General features: G+C 50.9%; 1 protein-coding gene across 11 annotated transcripts in view; it reads left to right on the top strand.

The window, feature by feature from the left end:
• KIF17 (kinesin family member 17) overlaps positions 1-20,617 on the top strand; it is a 149,569-nt gene that overhangs the window by 6,330 nt on the left and 122,622 nt on the right. For 8 of the 11 annotated variants that reach the window (XR_016347804.1, XM_075906576.2, XM_075906575.2 and 5 more), the window contains 2 exons: positions 10,738-10,884; positions 13,180-13,281. The exons of 1 other annotated variant lie outside the window; for it this stretch is intronic. Coding sequence is in view for 9 of the 10 variants with exons in the window: in XM_075906576.2 (XP_075762691.2) it covers positions 10,738-10,884; positions 13,180-13,281 (249 nt within the window). In the remaining variant the exon portion in view is untranslated. Of the gene's footprint in view, positions 1-6,713; positions 7,224-10,737; positions 10,885-13,179; positions 13,282-20,617 lie in introns of those variants that run through there. 2 more of the 11 variants (XM_075906585.2, XM_075906577.2) reach the window with 2 other exon arrangements.

Raw genomic sequence — 20,617 nt, 5'->3', positions numbered from 1 at the left:
CGGGGACCTCGGCGTTCCCAGGGGGGAGTGGGTATGGAGGGTGGGGCAGGAGCGATGGGGGGGGCAGAAGAAGCGGAAGGGGAGCAGGGGTGGGAGGAGGAGCGATAGCTGGGGCAGCCGCGGAGGCTGGAGCAGCAGGAGGCAGCAATCGGTCCGCCAAGGCCTGCAGGTGCTCCCGCAGCTCCAGCAAGCTCTCCTGACGCAGCTGCAGGTCCTCTTGTACCCATTGCTCCTGGCTGTGGACCTGCCGTCCCTGCAACCCTAGCTGCTGCCTCTGGAACTCCTCCAGGTTGCGGGTGCGCCTGCTGGCCCAGGTGCGGGTGGATGGTCCAGGTGGGGTGGTGCATCCTAGACTCGCAGGTGCTGCAGCTGCGGTGAAACAAGAGCAGTGGTCAGTTCTCCCTGGGGACACAGTGGGTGAAACCCAGACCCCCTCTGCAAGGCGAGGATGGCAGGTCTCTGCATCATCATGTCCTGCTATACCTGGGAGTGTGACCTGGCTCAGGACTGCACCCCAGCCCCTGGGCTGCCTATAATGCGGTGTGCAGAGAAGACATGTGCCCTGCCTCTGTGTAGTGGGGGCATCTGGAAGGAAGGCAGTGAGCAGTGTCTCCCCCCGGGGTCAGGAGCCTGTCATGTGCCTTCATGAGTAGAGGCGTGTGGGGAACAGGTCAGGGCCCCTGCATGGCACCCAGCTGGAGCCACATGTCCCGGCTGGCATGGCAGATGCACAGGTTGCCGCCTGTTCTGTGATCGTCAAGGCTGACGCGCACTGTCCCTGGGCTTCACCTCCACCCTCTGCCCCGCATAAGGGGACTGTGATGTCACTCATATGTGGAGGCCTCCCCGGTCTTGGATGAGGCTGCTGCCGGAGTCTCTGGTTTGGCTCGGGGGTCCTGGGTGCAGAGCACGCTTGCTGCAGGCTCCTGGCTGCCTCTTCCTTCTCTTCCCCTGTGTCAGGGGCAGGGCCCTCAGCCCCAGGGTCGATGACGACCAAGGCGGCACGGACCATCTGACCCCCCAGAATGTGGTCCAGGGTCTCAAACTGCGGGCAGTCGTCCGGGTCAGCCCCTGGTTGGGAGGCCCTGGCATAGGCCTGCCACAGTTCTTTAATTTTGCTCTGCACCTGCTCCTGGCTGCGCATGTGGCCTCTGGTGGCCAGGCTGGCAGCCATGTGGCTGTAGACGGCCGCATTCCTGTGCCTAGTGCGGAGATTGTAGGCATTGGAGGCCTCCCCAGAAATCTCAGTGAGGCCCACGATCTCCGCACTAGACCAGGAAGGTGCCCACCTTTTGCAGCCCCTGGCAGGCTCCCGGCAGGCTCCTGAGAGCCACCAGCCTGGTCCTGGGGAGCGGTGGAGAGCTGGGTGGCAGTGGGTGGCTGGCTCATCCTGTGCCAGGTGTATTGTGTGCTGGCAGGCTGGCAACTGGCACAGGCACTGTAGCCAGCGTCTGCCCCTTTAAGGGCTCTGGGGCTGGGGAGAGAGCAGACAAGTTTTCCTGGTTGTGCCCAGAGTGGCCACCAGGGCTTCCTGGGGAGGGCTGGAGGCCCCCTAATTCGAAATAAGTGTCTACACAGCGCTTATTTCGAACTAGCTATTTCGAATTTGGTGTTATTCCTCGTAGAATGAGGTTTACCAAATTTGAAATAAGGGCTCTATTATTTCGATTTTATTTCGAAATAGCAGTTTGTATGTGTAGATGCTATTAAAGTTAATTTGAAATAACGGCTGTTATTTCGAATTAACTTTGTAGTGTAGACATACCCTTACCTAGCAAGCAATTAATTTATTGAATCCTGTGTCCTCCTTTGCTTGTGGAATAGGAAGGATCTCAAAGAAGATTGCTTGGATATTATTCTTCTATAGCGTGGTTCCAGGTTCCCTGAAATCATCTATTATTTTTGAGATATCACAAGTTTATCCAGTCTTTCAGTTACATATTATGTCTTGACTTTGGGAAGGCAGCACACTGTCCTGTTGTCTGTGTCCCTTGGAGGATGTTCTTCCAATTCTTTTGAGTATTAAATCCCCACCAATGATCATCTGTCTGCCTTATACAGTAGAGAATTTGTGTAGGCAAGCTGGCTTTTCTTGCTTTTCTTGAAGAATGCTGTCAGGATTTCTTATGAACTGCCATACTTCCGCTTTGACTCCTTGCCAGCTCCTTTCTTCCTTAAACCCAGGATACTGATGTTTCTCCAGCCTGACTGTCTATGATTCTGCAGATAGGTAGGTCCAATACCCTTGTTGCTTCTCAGATCTTTGCTATATAAAAGCAGAGTGGACATTAAGAAGACTCTGGTCATATTTCACTGTTGCTGTTCTGAACATTCGACAGAAGTGAAACTGGCCAGAAACTTGGAGATTTCACTCTGCTGCTATTGCTTTGGGAAATCTCTAAGCAGAAGAAGGGCTGTTAATAGGGGAGGAGGCCCCCCAAAATAGACGTTGACAGAGGGAGAGAAGTAGCAAGATATTCACAGGAGAAATCAGGAGAAAGAGTAGCAATCACACCCCGAATAGTTAGAAGGCTTTGAAGTGGGGAAATGGGGACAAAAGAAAACTTTTCTCTTTCGGCAGCCAAAAGGACATTATGGACATGGTACTTTCAAATGTATCTGATACCTACTACTAGCCAAAGGCTGTGTGACAAAGCTCTTACTAAAACTCGGTGGGTCCTGTGCTTCCTGATGGATTTGTTTGCCTCAGAGGCTCACAGCAGTCCACAGTTTTTAGGCACCACGCTCAGGGCTTTAATTTGCTGTTTGTTGAGCTCTTTTCATTATTGGCTAGCATATCGTAAAGCAGAGAATAAACTCCTCCGTCCTTCCCCCCCCCTCCCCAGTGGAAATAGGGAGATGGGTGTCAGGGGAACCCAGGCCCACCCTCAACTCCGGGCTCCAGCCCAGGGCCCTGTGATAGTAGCTGCTCATGTGAATCCCTGACACCTGCTCTAAAATAGCTTCCAAGACCTCTGGGCTACTTCCCCACACCTTCCTTCGGTTCATTCTTCTTAAATGTTTATCGGATAGATGACTCGACTAGTCGCTTCCTTTCCCTTGCTGCCTCTCTCTGATAGAGGCAGCAAGGGAAGGGACCAGGAGCTGGTGAAGGGGAGAACTGGTAAAGACAGTTCCCCCCCCGCGCTGTCTCTGCGGAGAACAAGGGAGGGAGAGGCACAGTGGGAAATGGCACAAGTGGGGACTGCCTCAATCCCCGCTCGCACCGGTTCCCACTGAGGGCACTTCTGCTTTTGAAATATACAAGAGCCTGCAGGGCTCTTGTACATGTAAAAAGCAGAAATGCTGCAGGGAGCATGGGGCGAGCCGGTGCTGGGGGAGCTGGCTTAAAAGCCGGTTCCCCCAGCACTGTGTTCGGGATGCTGCCTGCCCCCCTGCTGCCTCTATCAGAGGCATCAGGGGGCAATAGGGGACACTGCAGCCCATGTTAAAAATCGCTTAGAAAAGTTAGATGTCTGCAAGTCACCAGAGCCTGATGAAATGCATCCTAGGATATTCAAGGAGCTGATAGAAGAGGTATCTGAGCTCCCCGTGCATTTCAAAGGGGCAGCGCCACTTGGAGCCCGGGATCTGTTCCCAGCTGATCATGGGCTTCATGCGGTGCTGCTACTTTGAAGTACCACCTTCTTCTGTCCCCCTTGCTGCCTCTATGTGATAGAGACAGCAAGGTGGGGGGAAGTGACTAGTCGACTATCTTGTTGACTATCTGAAAAATCTTTGCTTAAGAACTAGTCCTTCATATTCCTAGTTAACATGTATGCCCTGATGTCCAGCCCAGAGAAGCTCCGCTTCTTCAAGCAGGCGTCTGCCTTCCTTGACTCTCTGGATTCTCGCGAGTGCCTGGTCCTGGATGAGGATTTCAACTGCACCCTTGAGGAATGGGACCACATGGGGACCGAGCAGTGCAAGGCTGCCTCAGACGTTCTCAGGGAGATAATAGAACAACACTCCCTAGTGGACATCTGGCATAACCACCACCCAGACAAGGACATGGTGTTCACCTTTGTCCAGGTCCAGGGTCAACGGTCATTTCACTACTGGTTGGACAGCGTTTATCTTTCTCGTCTTCATCTTTCTCGTGCCCACTCCTTCAGCATTCGGCCAGCCCCGTTTTCAGACCACCACTTGTTCACTGTGACAGCCTCTCTTTCTTCAGAGAGGCCAGGACCATCTACTGGCATTTCAACAATAGCTTGCTGGAGGACATGTAGCATCTTTCTGTGAGTTCTGGCTGGCCTAGTATGGGTAGCAGTGCGCCTTTCCCTTGGCACAGCAGTGGTGGGATGTGGGGAAGGTGTACACATGGCTCTTCTGCTGAGACTACACCCAGGGGGGCAGCTGGCATAAGGATGCGGTGATAGAGCAATTAGAACAGGAGGTTTTAGAGCAAGTGAGGTGGCTGGCCACCGGCCTGGAGATCCATCCCTCTGTAGAACGTACCTGGAGAAGTGGGAGGAATTCTGGGCCCTTGACAACCTTTGGGCCCGGGGTGCCTTTGTTCGTTCTCACATCCATCTCCTCTGGGAGATGGATGGTGGCTCCCACTTCTTCTGCACCCTTGAGAAAAAGAGGGGGGTTAAAAAGCAAATCATCTGCCTTCTGGTGGAGGATGGCACTACCTCACAGATCTGGTGGAGATGTACGAGAGGCCTCGAGCCTTCTATGCCTCTCTTTTGTCCCCAGATCTAACCAACGTTGATGCCTGCAGAGATTTCTGGAATGAACTCCCAAAAGTCAGCGTGGTTGACCAGGACCGGCTAGAACTGCCTCTCTCTCTGGCTGAGTTCTTGGAAGCCCTCCGTCTCATGCCCACCAATAAGTCCCTGGGCATGGATGGTCTCGCTGTGGAGTTCTACCGCATGTTCTTGGACGTCCTCAGTCTAGATCTTGTCAGCATCTGGGTCGAATCCTTGGAGACTGGAGTCCTTCCGTTATCATGCAGGCAAGACATGTTCGCCTTGCTGCCTAAGAAGGGGGATCTTTGCTATCTGAGGGTATGTCTACACTACAAAGTTAATTCGAACGAACGGACATTAGTTTGAATTAACTTTGATAGGCGCTACACTAGCGCTCCGCTAGTTCGAACTTAATTCGAACTAGCGGAGCGCTTAGTTCGAACTATGTAAACCTCATTGTACGAGGACTAAGCCTAGTTCGAACTTACTAGTTCGAATTAATGGCTATGTAGCCCCTTAATTCGAACTAGTGGGAGGCTAGCCCTCCCCAGCTTTCCCTGGTGGCCACTCTGGCCAACACCAGGGAAACTCTATTGCCCCCCTCCCTGCCCCGGACCCCTTAAAGGGGCACGGGCTGGCTACGGTGCCCGTGCCAGGTGCAAGCCTGCCAGCACCCAGCCAGCAGACCCTGCACCTGGCACGGATCGAGCCACCCACCCGATGCCCCCCAGCCCTCTCCCTCTTCCCGGGACCAGGCTGGCGGCTCCCGGGAGCTTGCCCGGGACCGCCAGAGGCGGGCACCCGCCTGGTCTAGTGCGGACATCGTGGACCTCGTCCACGACCTCCGCACTAGGCACAGGAAAGTGGCCGTCTAGGGCAGGAGAGCTGCCAGCCTGGCCACCCAGGAGCAGGTTTGCATGAAAATCAAGGTGGTCCACTGAGACCCCCGACCCTGAGCCCTGAGCTTACAATGGCTGTACTGGGTCAGACCAAAGGTCCATCTAGCTCAGTAGCCTGTCTGCCGACAGCGGCCAACCCTAGGGACCCTGGAGGGGATGGACCAAAGACAGTGACCAAGCCATTTGTCTCATGCCATCCCTCTCCAGGCTTCCACAAACTTTGGGCAGGGACACCACTCCTACCCCCTGGCTAATACCACTCCATGAACCCAACCTCCATGACTTGATCTCATTTCTCTTTAAACTCTGTTCTAGTTCTAGCCTTCACAGCCTCCTGCAGCAAGGAGTTCCGCAGGTTGACTATTTGCTTTGTGAAGAAGAACTTTCTGTTATTAGTTTGAAGCCTGCTACCCATTCCTTTCCTTTGGTGTCCTCTAGTCCTTCTATTATGGGAACTAATGAAGAACTTTTCTGTATGCACCCTCTCCACACCACTCATGCTTTTATAGACCTCTATCATATCCCCCCTCCATCTCCTCTTTTCTAAGCTGAAAAGTCCCAGTCTCTTTAGCCTCTCTTCATATGGGACCTGTTCCAAACCCCTCATCATTGTAGTTGCCCTCCCCTTTCCCACCCTCTCTCTTCCCCTCTCCCACCTCCTTTTCCCAGTCTCCCCCAGTTTTGTTCAATAAAGAGAGAGTCTATTTTTGAACACAATTGTCCTTTATTTTGTACATCAGGAAGGGGGGCTAGGGAGGGATAAGTGAAAGGAGGTGAGGGAGGAATGGGGTACGAGTCCCCGATGGGGAGGACTGGGCTAGCTCTGCGGGCTTCTGGGGGTGGAACCTCTCCTGCAGCCCCCCAATTACCCCCTCTCCCCAGATGGCAGCCTGCGGCAAGTGCAGCCGGTCTGATGGCCGAGTGCTGTGATGTGCCCAGTGTGGGTACTCCGGGCAGTCCAAGCCAGGACTGCTTTGCAAGCGGGGCACCCCTGAGAACTGTCTGTCCGGGGTGGGGGTCGGGTCCCTTTAAGCACAGCCCTCGGCTAGCCTGAGACAGCAGCTCCATGCTCTAAGTCCTCATCTGATGCCCTGCCGGCACTGCTTCCGGCCATCCTTAACCCCGGTTCAGGGTCCATTCTATGTGGACATGCTAGTTCGAATTAGCAAAATGCTAATTCGAACTAGTTTTTTAGTCTGGATCCGTTAGTTCGAATTAGCTTAGTTCGAATTAGCGCTGTAGTGTAGACATACCCTGAAGAATTGGTGTCTTGTCTCACTTCTCAGCACAGACTATAAAATCATCGCCAAAGCCATCTCACTGAGACTGCAGTCCGTGCTGGCAGACGTGATCTATCCTGACCAGATTCTCTATGAGATCCCGGACTGCACCATCTTCAATAACCTTTATCTGGTCCAGGATCCCATAGAGCTTGGGTATAAGGATAGTCTGCCATTCGCCCTCCTATTCTTGGATCAAGATAAGGTGTTTGACCAGATGGACTGATGGGTACCTCCTGGGCATTCTGCAGGCCCTCAGCTTTGGGCCCCACTTTGTGGGGTTTCTCCAAGTGCTGGACACTTCCACAGAGTACTTGGTCAAGTTCAACTGGACCCTGATCGCACTGGTGAGTTTTGGGCGGGAGTACATCTCCTTTGCAAGAGGTTGATGGGGTTGGTGCTCTGTGAGGTGGAGATGTGGCTGGTCCTGTCAGCATAGGCCGACGATGTGCTCCTCGTGGTCCAGGACTCGGGTGACCTGGCACAGGTGGAGGCCTGCCAAGCTGTTTACTCAGCAACCTCCTCTGCCCAGGTCAATTGGGTCAAAAGCTCTAGCTTGTTGGTCGGGACCAGGTGGCAGGTGAGCTCCATCCCACCCGCACTTCAGACCATCTGGTGGATTGTGGGTCCCCTGCTCTATCTTGGCATTTTTCCTTTCTGCCACGCATCCCTTCCCACCAGAGAACTGGCTAAGTTTAGAATCCAGGGTGGCTGAGCAGTTGCGGAGATGGACAGGACTGCCCTGGTGCCTCTCCCTGTGTGGCCCTGTGCATGCTCTCTCAACCTCTCGTCCTGACTCTGGGTTTCCTGGCTCAGATCCAGCAGCTGATGCTGTGGTTCTTCTGGCCAGAACTGCATTGGGTCTCTGCAGAGGGTTCTCCATCATCTCCTGGTGGACGGAGAACAGGGCCTGACAAGTTTGCGTATGCGGGTTCATGTCCTCCATCTCCAGGCCCTGCAGAGGCTGCCATATGATGGAGGACTCTGATACAATCGGCAGCTCCTTTACTTGAGAAGTCTTCCATGAGACCTCTCCAAGCTGCTGGCCTTCTACCAGGACCTCTTCTGGACCTGGAAGCTGCTTTCAGTGACCTGGTCCTTGGGAGCCACCATGGGGGCAGACCTCCTTGTGGAGCCTCTGCTAGACAATCCCCATCTTCTTGTGCAGGCAGTGGAGTCCCCCTCAGTACACCAGCAGTTGGTCCTGGCAGAAGTCACCAGGATTGGACACCTCCTGGAATTCAACCAGGGAGACTGGCCCTCCCCCAACGCATGGTGCTCGCTACCCTGTGTACTGCCTGGCGCATACTTCAGGAAGCGAGGGATGCTTTGCCATCCACTGCTTGGGTTTATTTCAACAGGGTCCTTCAAGAGAAGGCACCCCACGTGTCCCTCACCCTGGCCCTCCTGATTTCTCCATCGGCCTCTGGCCCCACTTGTCTTCCAGATCCCCTCCCTCTCATCACCCCAGCTGGCTACATGCATTGCAGTCAGTCCCCTTTCAAACTGCACTGAAGAGTCATCTGTACACGCTAGTGCTTCACACTTCACTCCCTAACCCTTGTGTCCTGCCCAAATACCAAGTAGTGGGACTTCCTACCACCAGTAGAGGGTGGGGAGCCCTGGTGGGCAAGTCCCTACTCCACCTTGGTTCTGCAACCCACCAGGGACATCAGCTGAAGAATACTGCATGGTGCTGTGAGCATGGGTGTGTACTTGGCAAGGTTCAGCTGTTCCTGACACTTGTCTCTTCTGTGGCATGAGGGAGATCCTGGCGCACATTTATCTCAAGTGCGCCATGTTACAGCCCCTCTTTTGGCTCCTCCAGAACCTCTTGTTGAGGTTCTGGCTGCATTTTCCCCTCTCACCTATTAATATATGCACACCCCATCCGTGGCCCTACAAAGTCATGGGACCTCCTCATCAGCCTCCTCCTGGCTATAGCCAAAATGGCAATTTACAAGACCAGGGAGCAGAGGTTGGCTGAGGGAGGGGCCTGCAACTGAGAGGTCTCTCTCTGCTCCTGTATCCATTTACGCATCTGGGCAGAGTTCCACTGGGTGCTGTCTGCTGTCTTTCTTGATACCTTCGAGGGGCAGTCAGTGCTGTCCGGGGTTCTCTGCTCGCTGTCCCCATCCAGCTCCCTTGTTTTGACCTTAATACCTCCACACTTGTCCCTGTTTTCTCTTTATTTGTCCCCAGTAATCATTTGGCGTTCTGGGCTCTGTGGACCCTCCCAGTAGGCTAGGGGAAGGTCCTTTAGATGTGGGCAGGCTAATGCTCGCCCACCTCTCGGAATCCAATAGGACTGCTTTTTTGTAGCATTCTGATCTGACCATGTCACAGCTAATATGAAAGATGAAGCCCCTGAGCAACAATACCTGGGTAGAAATCCTAGTACTCTTTCCCCTCTCAACAGTGGAAGAAGATGGGACAACCAGGACTTCAAATGATTGCAGGGAAACCACTTCAGTAATTCAAAGAACATTATCTTCTCCTCTGCTCACTCAAAGGCATCTTTGTAGCTTACCAAAGATGAGCTTCACAGCACGAGGCAGAACAATTCATCAAGGTTTTGCCTATTATCTCATTTATCGCACTTTGCAGCCTCTCTCCCTAATAATATTTCAATCTCTGGTGAACTGGTATGGGGTTCATTTTTTTCAAACTCTCTGTGTTAGTTGTTATTAGAAGATTTACCCAGTGAAGCTTGAGTCTTTAACTCAATAAGTTTTGGTTTTCTTTGTTTAAATAATTGTTCTGGGGTGGCGCTGGAAATGAGGGGTTTAGTATTCAGGCTGTTTGGGGGAGAGAGGACGATCCCAGCCCTCTCTCAACTGCAGCAGCTTGCTGGCCAAATGGGGTTATGGCTGTCCTGATCCTCATTTCTCGCCTCTCACTGTCCCCTGTGGTCATTTTGCAGTATAACTATCCCTCCTGTCAGACTCTTCCTTTCCATTTTATGAAAAACAATCAAATTCCAGGAACATCCCATTGTCCTGGGACAACCAAATCTTTACCTTGCTTTAAGTCACGATAAAAGGAAGCTGCATACCACATTTGTTGGTTCTAGCTCTTACCATTTAGGAAGTGTTCTTGAACAATTGGACACACAGGAGGATGGACAGACAGGTGGACACACATTTCTAAAATGTATAGTAAGATTGACAGTGCATCTGGGGTATCTTGCATTGAGTTTTTTAAAAAATGAGCAAATTCATCACCCAAGGGTGACTCATAAAATTGTATCTATTTCATGTCTTGCTGAGATGGGAATGAATAAAGAAAAGGTGACTCCCTCCTTTATCCAACTTTGCAAAGGAGGTGTAAGATGAGAAAATAATATTCTTATCACTATTATAGGATTGAAACTTCCTGTTTAGCCATCTTATAATCAGTAGTAGTTCCATCTGTCTCTCCAGTTATGAGAGTATCTTCTGACCTACAGCAAAAGTATCAAAATTTTCTCTCGTATAATCAATGTACCCTTTCTGTTTTGACCTTCTGTTTTCTGTCAGCCCCTGGGGTTGGAGAGAAATCTGTTTTATTCTCTTCATTTATGGCCTGAGCTAGGAAGCTTGCCCCTACTTTTTCTTCAGGTTTTCTATGCTTTTTATTTTTCTGGGTTTTGGCTGGTATGTAAAACCAAGTCCTTGGTTTTTGGAAATTAAAGATCCCATGGGAGATTTTAGAACAGATTAAAAATTCCAGCTCAGGTACATCCACCTAAAGATGACATAGCAGTTTCTTTGCTTACTCAGCATTTCTGTTTCCCCATAAAATCACTGCTAGGTGATAGAATCTTAGTAGCTTAATTCAAAACATGTGAATGACATTTTATATTTTTCTTTAATTTTCCAGGGTGTTACTGAGGGCTACAATGGCACTATTTTTGCCTATGGTCAGACTGGCAGTGGGAAGTCATTTACCATGCAGGGCATTACGGACCCTCCTCCACAGAAAGGCATAATTCCCAGGGCATTTGAACACATTTTTGAGAGTGTACAGGTATGTAATGAAGTGAAATGGGTACAGAAGCAGTGACTATGGCCCAAATTCTCAAAGGTGATTTGTTGCTTAATTCTCATTGATTTCAATAGGTGTTAGGTTCCTAAATATTTTTGAGGGTTTGGGCCTATATGTTATTAGCTATTTATTAATAAGTTTTTCTACAGAATTCACCACAATAGTGTCTGAACCCCACTAGGGATGTAAAAGAGTAGTCGATTAGTCAACTACTCACATTCTCCCTCCCCTCCCCTTTCCTGCCTCTATATCAGGCATCAAGTGGGGGGAAGGAGCCAGTGCTGGGGGGAGCTGGCTAAAAAGCACCATCTCTGCAGTGCTGCTTGCCCCTTCCTCCCCCCAACGCTAGAGGCAGCAGTGTGTGGGGGGGATCAGGGGAGGCTGCTCTTGCAGCAGTCCCTATCCATGGGGGGGTCCCACTGGGGAGTTGGGACCCGTACTGACAGGAGTTTCTGTGGCAAAGCAACTCCTGTCTGCGGGGCTGCCGCAAACTGGCTGCTCTGGCAGTAAGCCTTGTTCATGGCCATCCCTGGCCACCATGAACAGAGGCTGTTGCACGCTTCCACAGGACTTTTGCTACTTGCTTCTCAACTGTCAGAGTGAGTCTCATTTTGGTATTGCTGCGCTTCAGGGCAGGGGAAAGCAATTAGCAAACGTCCATGAAAATGACCTTATACATGCAAAAGTTTTGCAGCCACTGCCGATCGTCCTATGACTGCATAACTATGTGGTCATACCAGTTGGTGCTTGTGTCACGGAACCAGAACCAGTATTCTACTGCGTCAACAGGATTTACTGCTGCCAGCATCTGCCATTTGCTCCACTCAGTGCTTTCATACTTCTCTGTGTTCATTCCCTCCTCTCATTCTTCCTCGTTCCTGTGGCTTCTGTCTAGGCTTTAGATATATTGCAGCATAAGACACCTTGCTGTGGCATCTGCATGGATAACTGGGGGGAGGGAGGAGAAGGAGTGAAAAGATTGTTTGCCATTGTTTTCAAGTGGGGGGGAGGGGGGAGATAAGTGCACCATGGGAGGCTGACAGCATGTACCCAGAACTACCTGCTCACTGTTTTTGTCCCCTTAGGCACTTGGAACCTAATCCAGAATGCCAGGGGGTGGCAGGAACTCTGAGAGAGCAATCCGCAGTGCATCACTGTCAAAGTTTATGGTAGCCACCATACTAAGGATGCACTACATTGAACTCTTGCACACAGTGGGCACGTTCACTTTTGACTTTACAAACTTGAATGATAAAAAAAAATTGAACTTAATAAATTCAACCTAATCTTGCAGTGTAGATATAGCTAACTCTTAGAGGGTTGTGTGGTTTAAGTCATTAGTTTCTATCAAGTGCTATGAAACCCTCTGCTGAAAGCTGCTAGAGAAGGGCAAGATACTTTTACTTCAAGCTGAATATTAAAAGGTCTTGTTGCATATTACATAGTAGGGTGGGAGGGAGAGCTCAGTGGTTTGAGCATTGGCCTCCTAAACTCAGGGTTGTGAGTTCAATCCTTGAGGAGGCCATTTAGGGATTTGGGGCAAAAATTGTCAGGGATGGTACTTGGTCCTGCTGTGAAGGCAGTGGACTGGACTCAAGACCTTTCAAGGTCCCTTCCAGTTCTAGGAGATAGGCAATCTCCGTTAATTTTTTTTTTACGTAATACCATGGTTTATTGATTGTATCTTGATGCTGGGTATTTACCAGTGTAAACCAGACCTCTGCACTAGGGATGTGAAAGTTTAACTGTGTAAATGGTTAACTGATAAGCCAGGGGCATCCTGGGGAACCTTGCTCCTCAGGAGCCAGCTGCCATCCTCTGCTGCTGCTTCTGTATGTGAGGCAGCATCATGGGAGCGGTAGCCAGCTCCTCAGGAGTGGAGCTGCAGGCAGAAGCCAGTGTGTGCCAGGAGCCAGCTTAAAAGCTGGCTGCCATTGCATGTTGGCTCCTGGAGAACCAGCTGCCGCCCCAGCGGCAGGTGCCGGTAACCGTGGAACTGCTGAGATTTTCAGCTGTTACACATTTACCCAATTACCCACTTTTTAACATCTCTACTCTGCATTAGTTCTAAGCTTCTCGATGTTTGTGTATTGTATATATAATTTGAAAGCTTCCCATATAATGTGAACTAAATAGTTAATCTGCAAACTAAGTATTTTAAAAAATGTGAAGGGAAGTTAGGCGCTCGACTCTTGTTGACAGTCAATAGATGTTCAGGTGATCCTTAGGTACTTTTGAAAAGCTTATCCTAAAATCTCAACTTTTGGTTTTGAACAGTGTGCTGAAAACACCAAGTTCTTGGTGAGAGTCTCTTATCTGGAGATTTACACTGAAGACATAAGAGATTTATTAGGAGCTGACACCAAGCAAAAGTTGGAGGTGAGGAGATCATAAAGTCGTCATGGCTGAATGAGGATGTGTTTTAATTTGCAGTTACTAGGCATGCCTAATAGAAATGAGAGAACCCAGCAGAAACTTTTTGCAGAAACTGAAAAGTAAAGCATTTGGGTTGTGACAAAAACTATTCTTCTCATGTATAGTGAGTTTTATGTACAGTCTGCACCTATTCCTCCATATCTCATACTATGTTGTTTGAGACCCAGATTTGAATACAATATTGAGCATGAAAGTAGAGTGTGCTTCAGATCGGTGCTGAAATGATCAACAATGTTTTTTACCTAGATGAAATCTTGGAATCACATGCTCTCTGGATTTCAAAATTCCTCATTCTTGATGGGTGGGTGCCTGAATATGCACTCACAACAGGAAACCCACTTCTGTTATTTTATGTGTGTATTTGGATTTAACTGAACGCACACAAGAATAGGGGTGGGCAATATTTTTTGAAGTAGCATTGGGCCACCCCAGAAGGGGCAGGGCCTTAGGTAGAAGGGGCAGGGCCAGGACACTTCTGTGCTTCCCCACCCACAGATCCTGATAGGTCTGGGGGTTGGGGTGCACACAAAGTCTTTGCCCCTCCCCCTGCCTGAGAACCGCCAGCTGTTATGCCTCTGTGCCTGTGCCCCTGGTGGAGGGAGAAGACTTTGCACACTCCCCTCTCTCCCCCCCCCCGCCCCTGGTCAATTAGGGCCTACTGGAGGGGGAGCATGGGAAGTCTCTCGCTCCCTGCCCCGGCTCTGCAAGGGAGTGCCATGCTTAATCACCTGCCAGCTGAGCAGCAGCTGGCAGTTGACATTAAATGCCAAGCCCCTTCAGGATGGGAGGAGACTTTGCATGCTCCCCCAGGCCAATCAGGGTTAGGGGTCGGGGGAAGCACACAAAGTCTCCTCCCGCCCTGCCAGGAGTGTGCGCTCCTTGCAGGGATGGGGCAGGGTGGGAGGAGACTTTGCATGCTTTCCACCCCTCCCAGGTCCTGATTGGCCTGTGGGCCAAGGGGAATGCACGAAGTCTCTCACTCCCTACCTTCGGGTGCACTGCTCTTAGAATCAAATGCCAGGGTTCTTAGACTTATAGGGCTGGAAGAGACCTCAGGAGGTCATCAAGTCCAGCCCCCAGCCAAAGCAGGACCAGTCCCAACTAAATCAACCCAGCCAGGGCTTTGTCAAGCCGAGACTTAAAAACCTCTAGGGATGGAGATTCCACCATATCCCTAGGTAACCACTCCGAGTACTTCCCCACCGTCCTAGTGAAATAGTTTTTCCTAATATCCAACCTAGACCTCCCCTACTGTAACTTGAGACCATTGCTCCTTGTTCTGCCATCTGTCACTACTGTGGACAGCCTTTCTCCATCCTCTTTGGAACCTCCCTTTAGGAAGTTAAAGTCTGCTATCAAATTCCCCCTCACTCTTCTCTTCTGCAGACTAAATAGGCACAAATCCCTCAGCCTCTCCTCATAGGTCACGTGCTTCAGCCCCCTAATCATTTTGGTTGCCCTTTCCAATGATTCCACATCCTTTCTATAGTGGGGGGGCCAGAACTGGACACAGTACTCCAGATGTGGCCACACCAGAGCTGAATAAAGGGGAATAATCACTTCTCTAGATCTGCTGGCAATGCTCCTCCTAATGCAACCTAATATTCCATTAGGTTTCTTGGCTACAAGGGAACACTGATTCATATTCTGCTTCTCATCCACTGTAATCCCAAGGTCCTTTTCTGCCAAACCATTACTTAGCCAGTTGGTCCCCAGCCTGTAACAATGCTTGGGATTCTTCCGTCCCAAGTGCAGGACTCTACACTTGTGCTTGTTGAACCTCATTGGATTTCTTTTGGCCCAATCCTAATCTGTCTAGGTCACTCTCTACCCTATCCCTGCCCTCCAATGTATCTGCCTCTCTCCCTAGCTTAGTGTCATCTGCAACTTGTTAAGGGTGCAATCTATCCCCTCATCCCGGTCATTAATAAAGATGTTGAACAAAACCAGTCCTAGAACAGATTGTTGGGGCACTCCACTAGAAACTGACCACCAACTTGACATTGAGTTGTTAATCACTACCCGTTGGGCCTGACAGTCTAGCCAGCTTTCTATCCATTTTACAGTCCATTTATCCAATCCATACTTAACGTGCTGGCAAGAATATTGTGGGAGACTGTATCAAAAGCTTTGCTAAAGTCAAGGTATGTCACATTCACTGACTTCCCCATGCCCACACAGCCAGTTACCTCATCATAGAAGCTAATCAGGTAGGCCAGGCAGGACTTGCCCTTTGTGAATCCATGTTGACTATTCCTGATCACTTTCCCCTCTTGCAAGTGCTTCAAAATGGATTCCTTGAGGATCCCCTCCATGATTTTTCCTGGGACTGAAGTAAGGCTGACTGGTCTGTAGTTCCCTGGATAGTCCTTGTCATGATCATGAGGGTTAGCCAGCAGCCTGGGGACTAAGGGGTTAACCTTACCTAACCAGGTACACTGAGGAGCGGCTCGAGGAGAGCTGCCGGCAACTGACGACTAGGCGGAATGGGCGATTGGCACCCTCGCCTCCATAGCTCTCAATGGCGTGATGTCATCATTGGGCGCCGCGTTAAACGTTAAACGCCGAGGTTGCCTACATCCACGGTCCACCCCGGGTACATTCAGCCAATAGGAATGTAGGTAGGAATTTCAAATTAGGACAAAGGAATGTTTGGTTTTCCCTCCTTTGTCTTTGAGAGTTCTCTCCAGCAACTGAGGGAGGCAGACATGTCTCTCTCTCCAAGAAACAATTCTTCACTTTCTGTAAGTAGGGTAAAGTTTAGATAAACCCGTTAGGTTTTGTTATTTTATGGTTTAGGAAATGGGATCTGAAGTTTTGGCTTTCCTTTGTAACTAAGTTACATGGCCATGAGTATATTATTTTGTTACTTTTCCATCTAGTTATTATGGATACAGGAATATTGTGGCAAAAATAAAACGTTTTCTCTTTTCTTTTTATTAACCTGGTATTGGTTAATTTTTGTGTCCTGGTTTGTACTTTAGGGGTGAGATTTCCCAAGTAGTCTCTCCCTGATTTCTTTAGCATATTTGGGTGGTGGCAGCAGAGATTTTTATCCCCAAAATCTAGGTTATTAAGATTTTGGGAGGAAGTTTTATACCAAAGCCTGGTAAACAAGGTTTTGGGGTACTTTTGCTGGCCCCCACTTCTGCATTTATCGTGCCAGAGTGGGGAAGGAGCCAGGACAGTCCTTCTTCCATTTTTTAAAGAAGGGCACTACATTTGCCTTTTTCCAGTCATCAGGGATCTCTCCCAATCTCCATGAGTTTTCAAAGATAATGGCCAAAGGCTCTGCAATGACATTTGCCAACTCCCTCAGTACCCTAGGATGCGTTAAATCCGGACCCATGGATTTGTGTATGTCTAGCTTTTCTAAATAGTTTTTAACCTGTTCTTTCTCCACCAAGGGCTGCTCACCTCCTTCCCATATTGTGTTTCCTAGTGCAGTAGTCTGGGATTGACTCTAAGGGTAGTGCGCACCCCGTCCCTAGGCCCTGATTGACCTGGGCACAGGGGGAGTGGCAGGGCCTCCACGGTCCGGATCCACCTACTTGGCAGGTTGGATCTGGCCCTTTTGTCCCCCTGCTGAAAAAGAATGGCTGTGACTGGTTAGTGCCTATCACCTTTGGCATCAGTTTAAAATGCAATACAAAAATCATTACAAAACCATCATGATTGCTCCTTTCCCTCTCACACATATGCATCCCACTAATGGGATCTGAGTCCTGTCCCTTGAGGGTGTGTGTGCATGCATTTTCCCTTTTAAGGGGAGTGCTTTAGGTCAGTGCCATGTTGGAGACATAAGGGGTCCTTTCTGAGTAGGGATGTAAGAGTGTAACCGTTTAAATGGGTAACCGATAAGGATATTAAAGTGTGTTTAATTGTGTAAATGTGTATCTGCTGAAATTTTAAGTGGCTGCATGTTTACATGGGGGAGGGGAAGATAGGAGCCGGTGCTCATGGCATCACCTCCAGTCCCCCTCCCACTCTCTGTAACAGAGGTGGGAGGGGCAGTCGGGTAGGTGGGAGCTGGTACACATGGGAAGTCAGCTTCAAAGCTGACTTCCCATGTTTACCGGCTCCCGGCTGCCCTCCGTCCCCCACACTGCTGCCTCTGATTCAGAGGCAGCAGTGTGGGGGAGGCAGGTGGTTCTGTGACTGCTTGCTCCCACCCTCCCCCCCAAACACACAGAGCTGCCTCTGTGGGAGGCAGCAATACTATGGGAGGGGCAGTCGCCTCAGTCCCTGGTACAGGCAGGGAGCCAGCTTGAAAGCTAGCTTCTCATGTATACTGGTTCCTGCCTGTCCCCTCCCCTGTACTACTGCCTCTGAGAGCCAGCAGTGTGGGTGGGCGAACTGGTGGCTTCACAGGAGCCGGTGCTCAGGGAGATCTGGCTTACAAAATGGCTTTGTACAAGCACCAGCTCTCACCCCTCCCTCTGTTGCCTCTGATAGAGGGGCTGCATGTAACACTAGTAACCGATAATCATGAACTTATTGGTTACCCAAATGGTTACACACTTGCTCCCGGTCCAGCTCCCGGGGAGCTGACTGCCACCCTGGCAGCAGTGTGAGGTGGCAGGTGGGAACTGGTACATGTGGGGAGCCAGTACTGACATGCACCAGCTTCTAGGGAGCTAGCTGCTGCTCTGCACTGCTGACTCTGTATGGGTACATCTACACTAGCCCCCTAGTTCGAAGTAGGGAGGCTAATGAGGGCGACCAAAATTGCTAATGAAGCGCAGGATTTAAATATCCCGCGCTTGATTAGCATATTCCCGTCTGGTCACCATTTTGGAAACTGACTAGCCCGAAGTAACTGCCCACCTCTACGCGCGGCAGAAAAGCGGAATTCCGAGATAAACCCCTTAGTTCAAATTAACTGTTAAACCTAGGAAGAAACCGGAAAGGAACACCATCTACTGGAAGGCATGGGATGCGTAGTCCTAGGGATGGGGGGTTCCACGGCCATCACCCCCAAAAGAAAACGACAGGTGGTGGTGGTCGGGGACTTCCTCCTAAGAGGGACTGAGCCATCCATCCGCCGTCCGGACCTGGAATCTCAAGAGGTGTGCTGCTTACCGGAAGCTCGCATTCAGGATGTGACTGAGAGGCTTACCAAACTGATCAAACCTTTGGATCGCTACCCCTTCCTGCTTCTCCACGTGGGAACTAACGATACGGCCAAGAATGACCTTGAGCAGGTTACTGCAGATTATGTAGTGCTGGGAAGAAGGATCCAAGAATTCAGAGCACAAGTGGTGTTCTCGTCCATCCTCCCTGTTGAAGGGAAAGGACTGGGAAGGGATTGTCGAATTGAGGACGTAAATGCATGGTTGTGCAGGTGGTGTTGCAGAGAGGGCTTTGGGAGTCCCAACCATGGGACTCTGTTCTGGGCACAAGGATTGTTAGGAAGAGATGGGATCCACCTAACGAAGCATCTTCGTGGGCAGGCTTGCAAATCTAGTGAGGAGGGCTTTAAACTAGGTTCATTGGGGGACAGTGACCAAAACCCTGAGGGAAGTGGGAAAGTCGGATACTGGGAAGAAATGCAGAGAGGAACGAGCAAGAAAGGAGGACCCCTGATTCGAATGGGGAAGATAGAGCAATCAACTGGTTACTTAGACAAATTGGAGGATTGGGCCACAAGAAATCTGATGAGGTTCAACAAGGACAAGTGCAGAGTCCTGCACTTGGGACGGAAGAATCCCAAGCATAGTTACAAGCTGCGGACTGACTGGCAAAGGAGCAGTTTGGCAGAAAAGGACCTGGGGGTTACAGTGGATGAGAAGATGGATATGAGTCAACAGTGTGCCCTTGTAGCCAAGAAGGCTAATGGTATATTAGGTTGCATTAAGAGGAGCATTGCCAGCAGATCCAGAGATGTGATTATTCCCCTTTATTCGGCTCTGGTGAGGCCACATCTGGAGTATTGTGTCCAGTTCTGGGCCCCCCACTACAAAAAGGATGTGGAAGCATTGGAGAGGGTCCAGCAGAGGGCAACCAAAATGATTAGGGGGCTGGAGCATATGACTTATGAGGAGAGGCTGAGGGACTTAGGTCTGTTTAGTCTTCAGAAGCGAAGAGTGAGGGGGGATTTGATAGTGGCCTTCAACTTCCTGAAGGGAGGTTCCAAAGAGGATGGAGAGAGGCTGTTCTCAGTAGTGACAGATGGCAGAACAAGGAGCAATGGTCTCAAGTTGTGGTGAGAGAGGTCCAGGTTAGATATTAGGAAAAACTATTTCACTAGCAGGGTAGTGAAACACTGGAATGGGTTAACTAGGGAAGTAGAGGAGTCTCCATCCCTAGAGGTGTTTAAGTCTCGGCTTGACAAAGCCCTGGCTGGGTTGATTTAGTTGGGATTGGTCCTGCCTAGAACAGGGGGCTGGACTTGATGACCTTTTGATGTCTCTTCCAGCTCTATGGTTCTATGATTCTATACTGAAGATAAGATCATACTCAGGCCTCATCCCAGGTTTCTCGACAAGGTCATATCGGACTTCTACCTAAATGAACCTGTATACGTACTTTTATATTGTCCTAAGCCTCATACCTCCTTGAGAGAATCCATCTTGCACATTGTGACGGGCCGCCGCAGGCCCGCACTCCCGGGTGCCCGGGAGACTCGTGCGGTGGCTGGCGGAGCGCCCCAGCGCCGAGGCCGCAGCTGTGGCGGCAGCGGCAGCCGGAATCTGCCTTCGCGGCTGCGCTGACGCGAGGCAGACAGCCTCCACCCTGGGGCGTCAGGGGGAGGGGCCATGAGCGCCGCTCGGGATGCCGCAGACGTGCCGGCCGCGTCAGCAAGGGGGCGGGGCCGGCGGCCGACGTCAGAGCCGGCGGGGCAGTTTAAAACGCCCCACTGGCACAGGGGAAGGGGCTCTCCTCCGGGGGAGCGTGCGACAGGCTCCGTCCCAGGACGGACTGGGGGCGCAACCCCGCGCTCGGGGATCCCAGGCCAGCCCCCAGCGCAGACAGGCTGCTAGCCCGGGCTCCGGCAGCGACTCGGACGGGACGTGATGCCCACGGAGGGAGCAGCCCGAACGGGCGAGAAGACGGGGCGGACGATTGGCTCCCTGGTTCGGCACGGACCAACACCCGACCCCACCAACTGAGGCACGGTAAGCCAGGCCAGTGGACGGATCGTCCGAGGGGGTGGGGTGAAGGGAGGAAGCAGCCCGGGGCGGAAGCTTTCTGGCGCCCGTGGGTAGACGGGTTACGGGCGGAGTGACCCCCGTCTACCGCGTTGGGGCGCTCGCAAACCCTGACGCTTAGGGCCCTG

Source organism: Pelodiscus sinensis, chromosome 24 (assembly GCF_052426305.1).
Source record: "Pelodiscus sinensis isolate ZL-2025 chromosome 24, ASM5242630v1, whole genome shotgun sequence".
NCBI lineage: Eukaryota > Metazoa > Chordata > Testudines > Trionychidae > Pelodiscus > Pelodiscus sinensis.
This window is presented reverse-complemented; position numbering and strand designations above follow the sequence as displayed.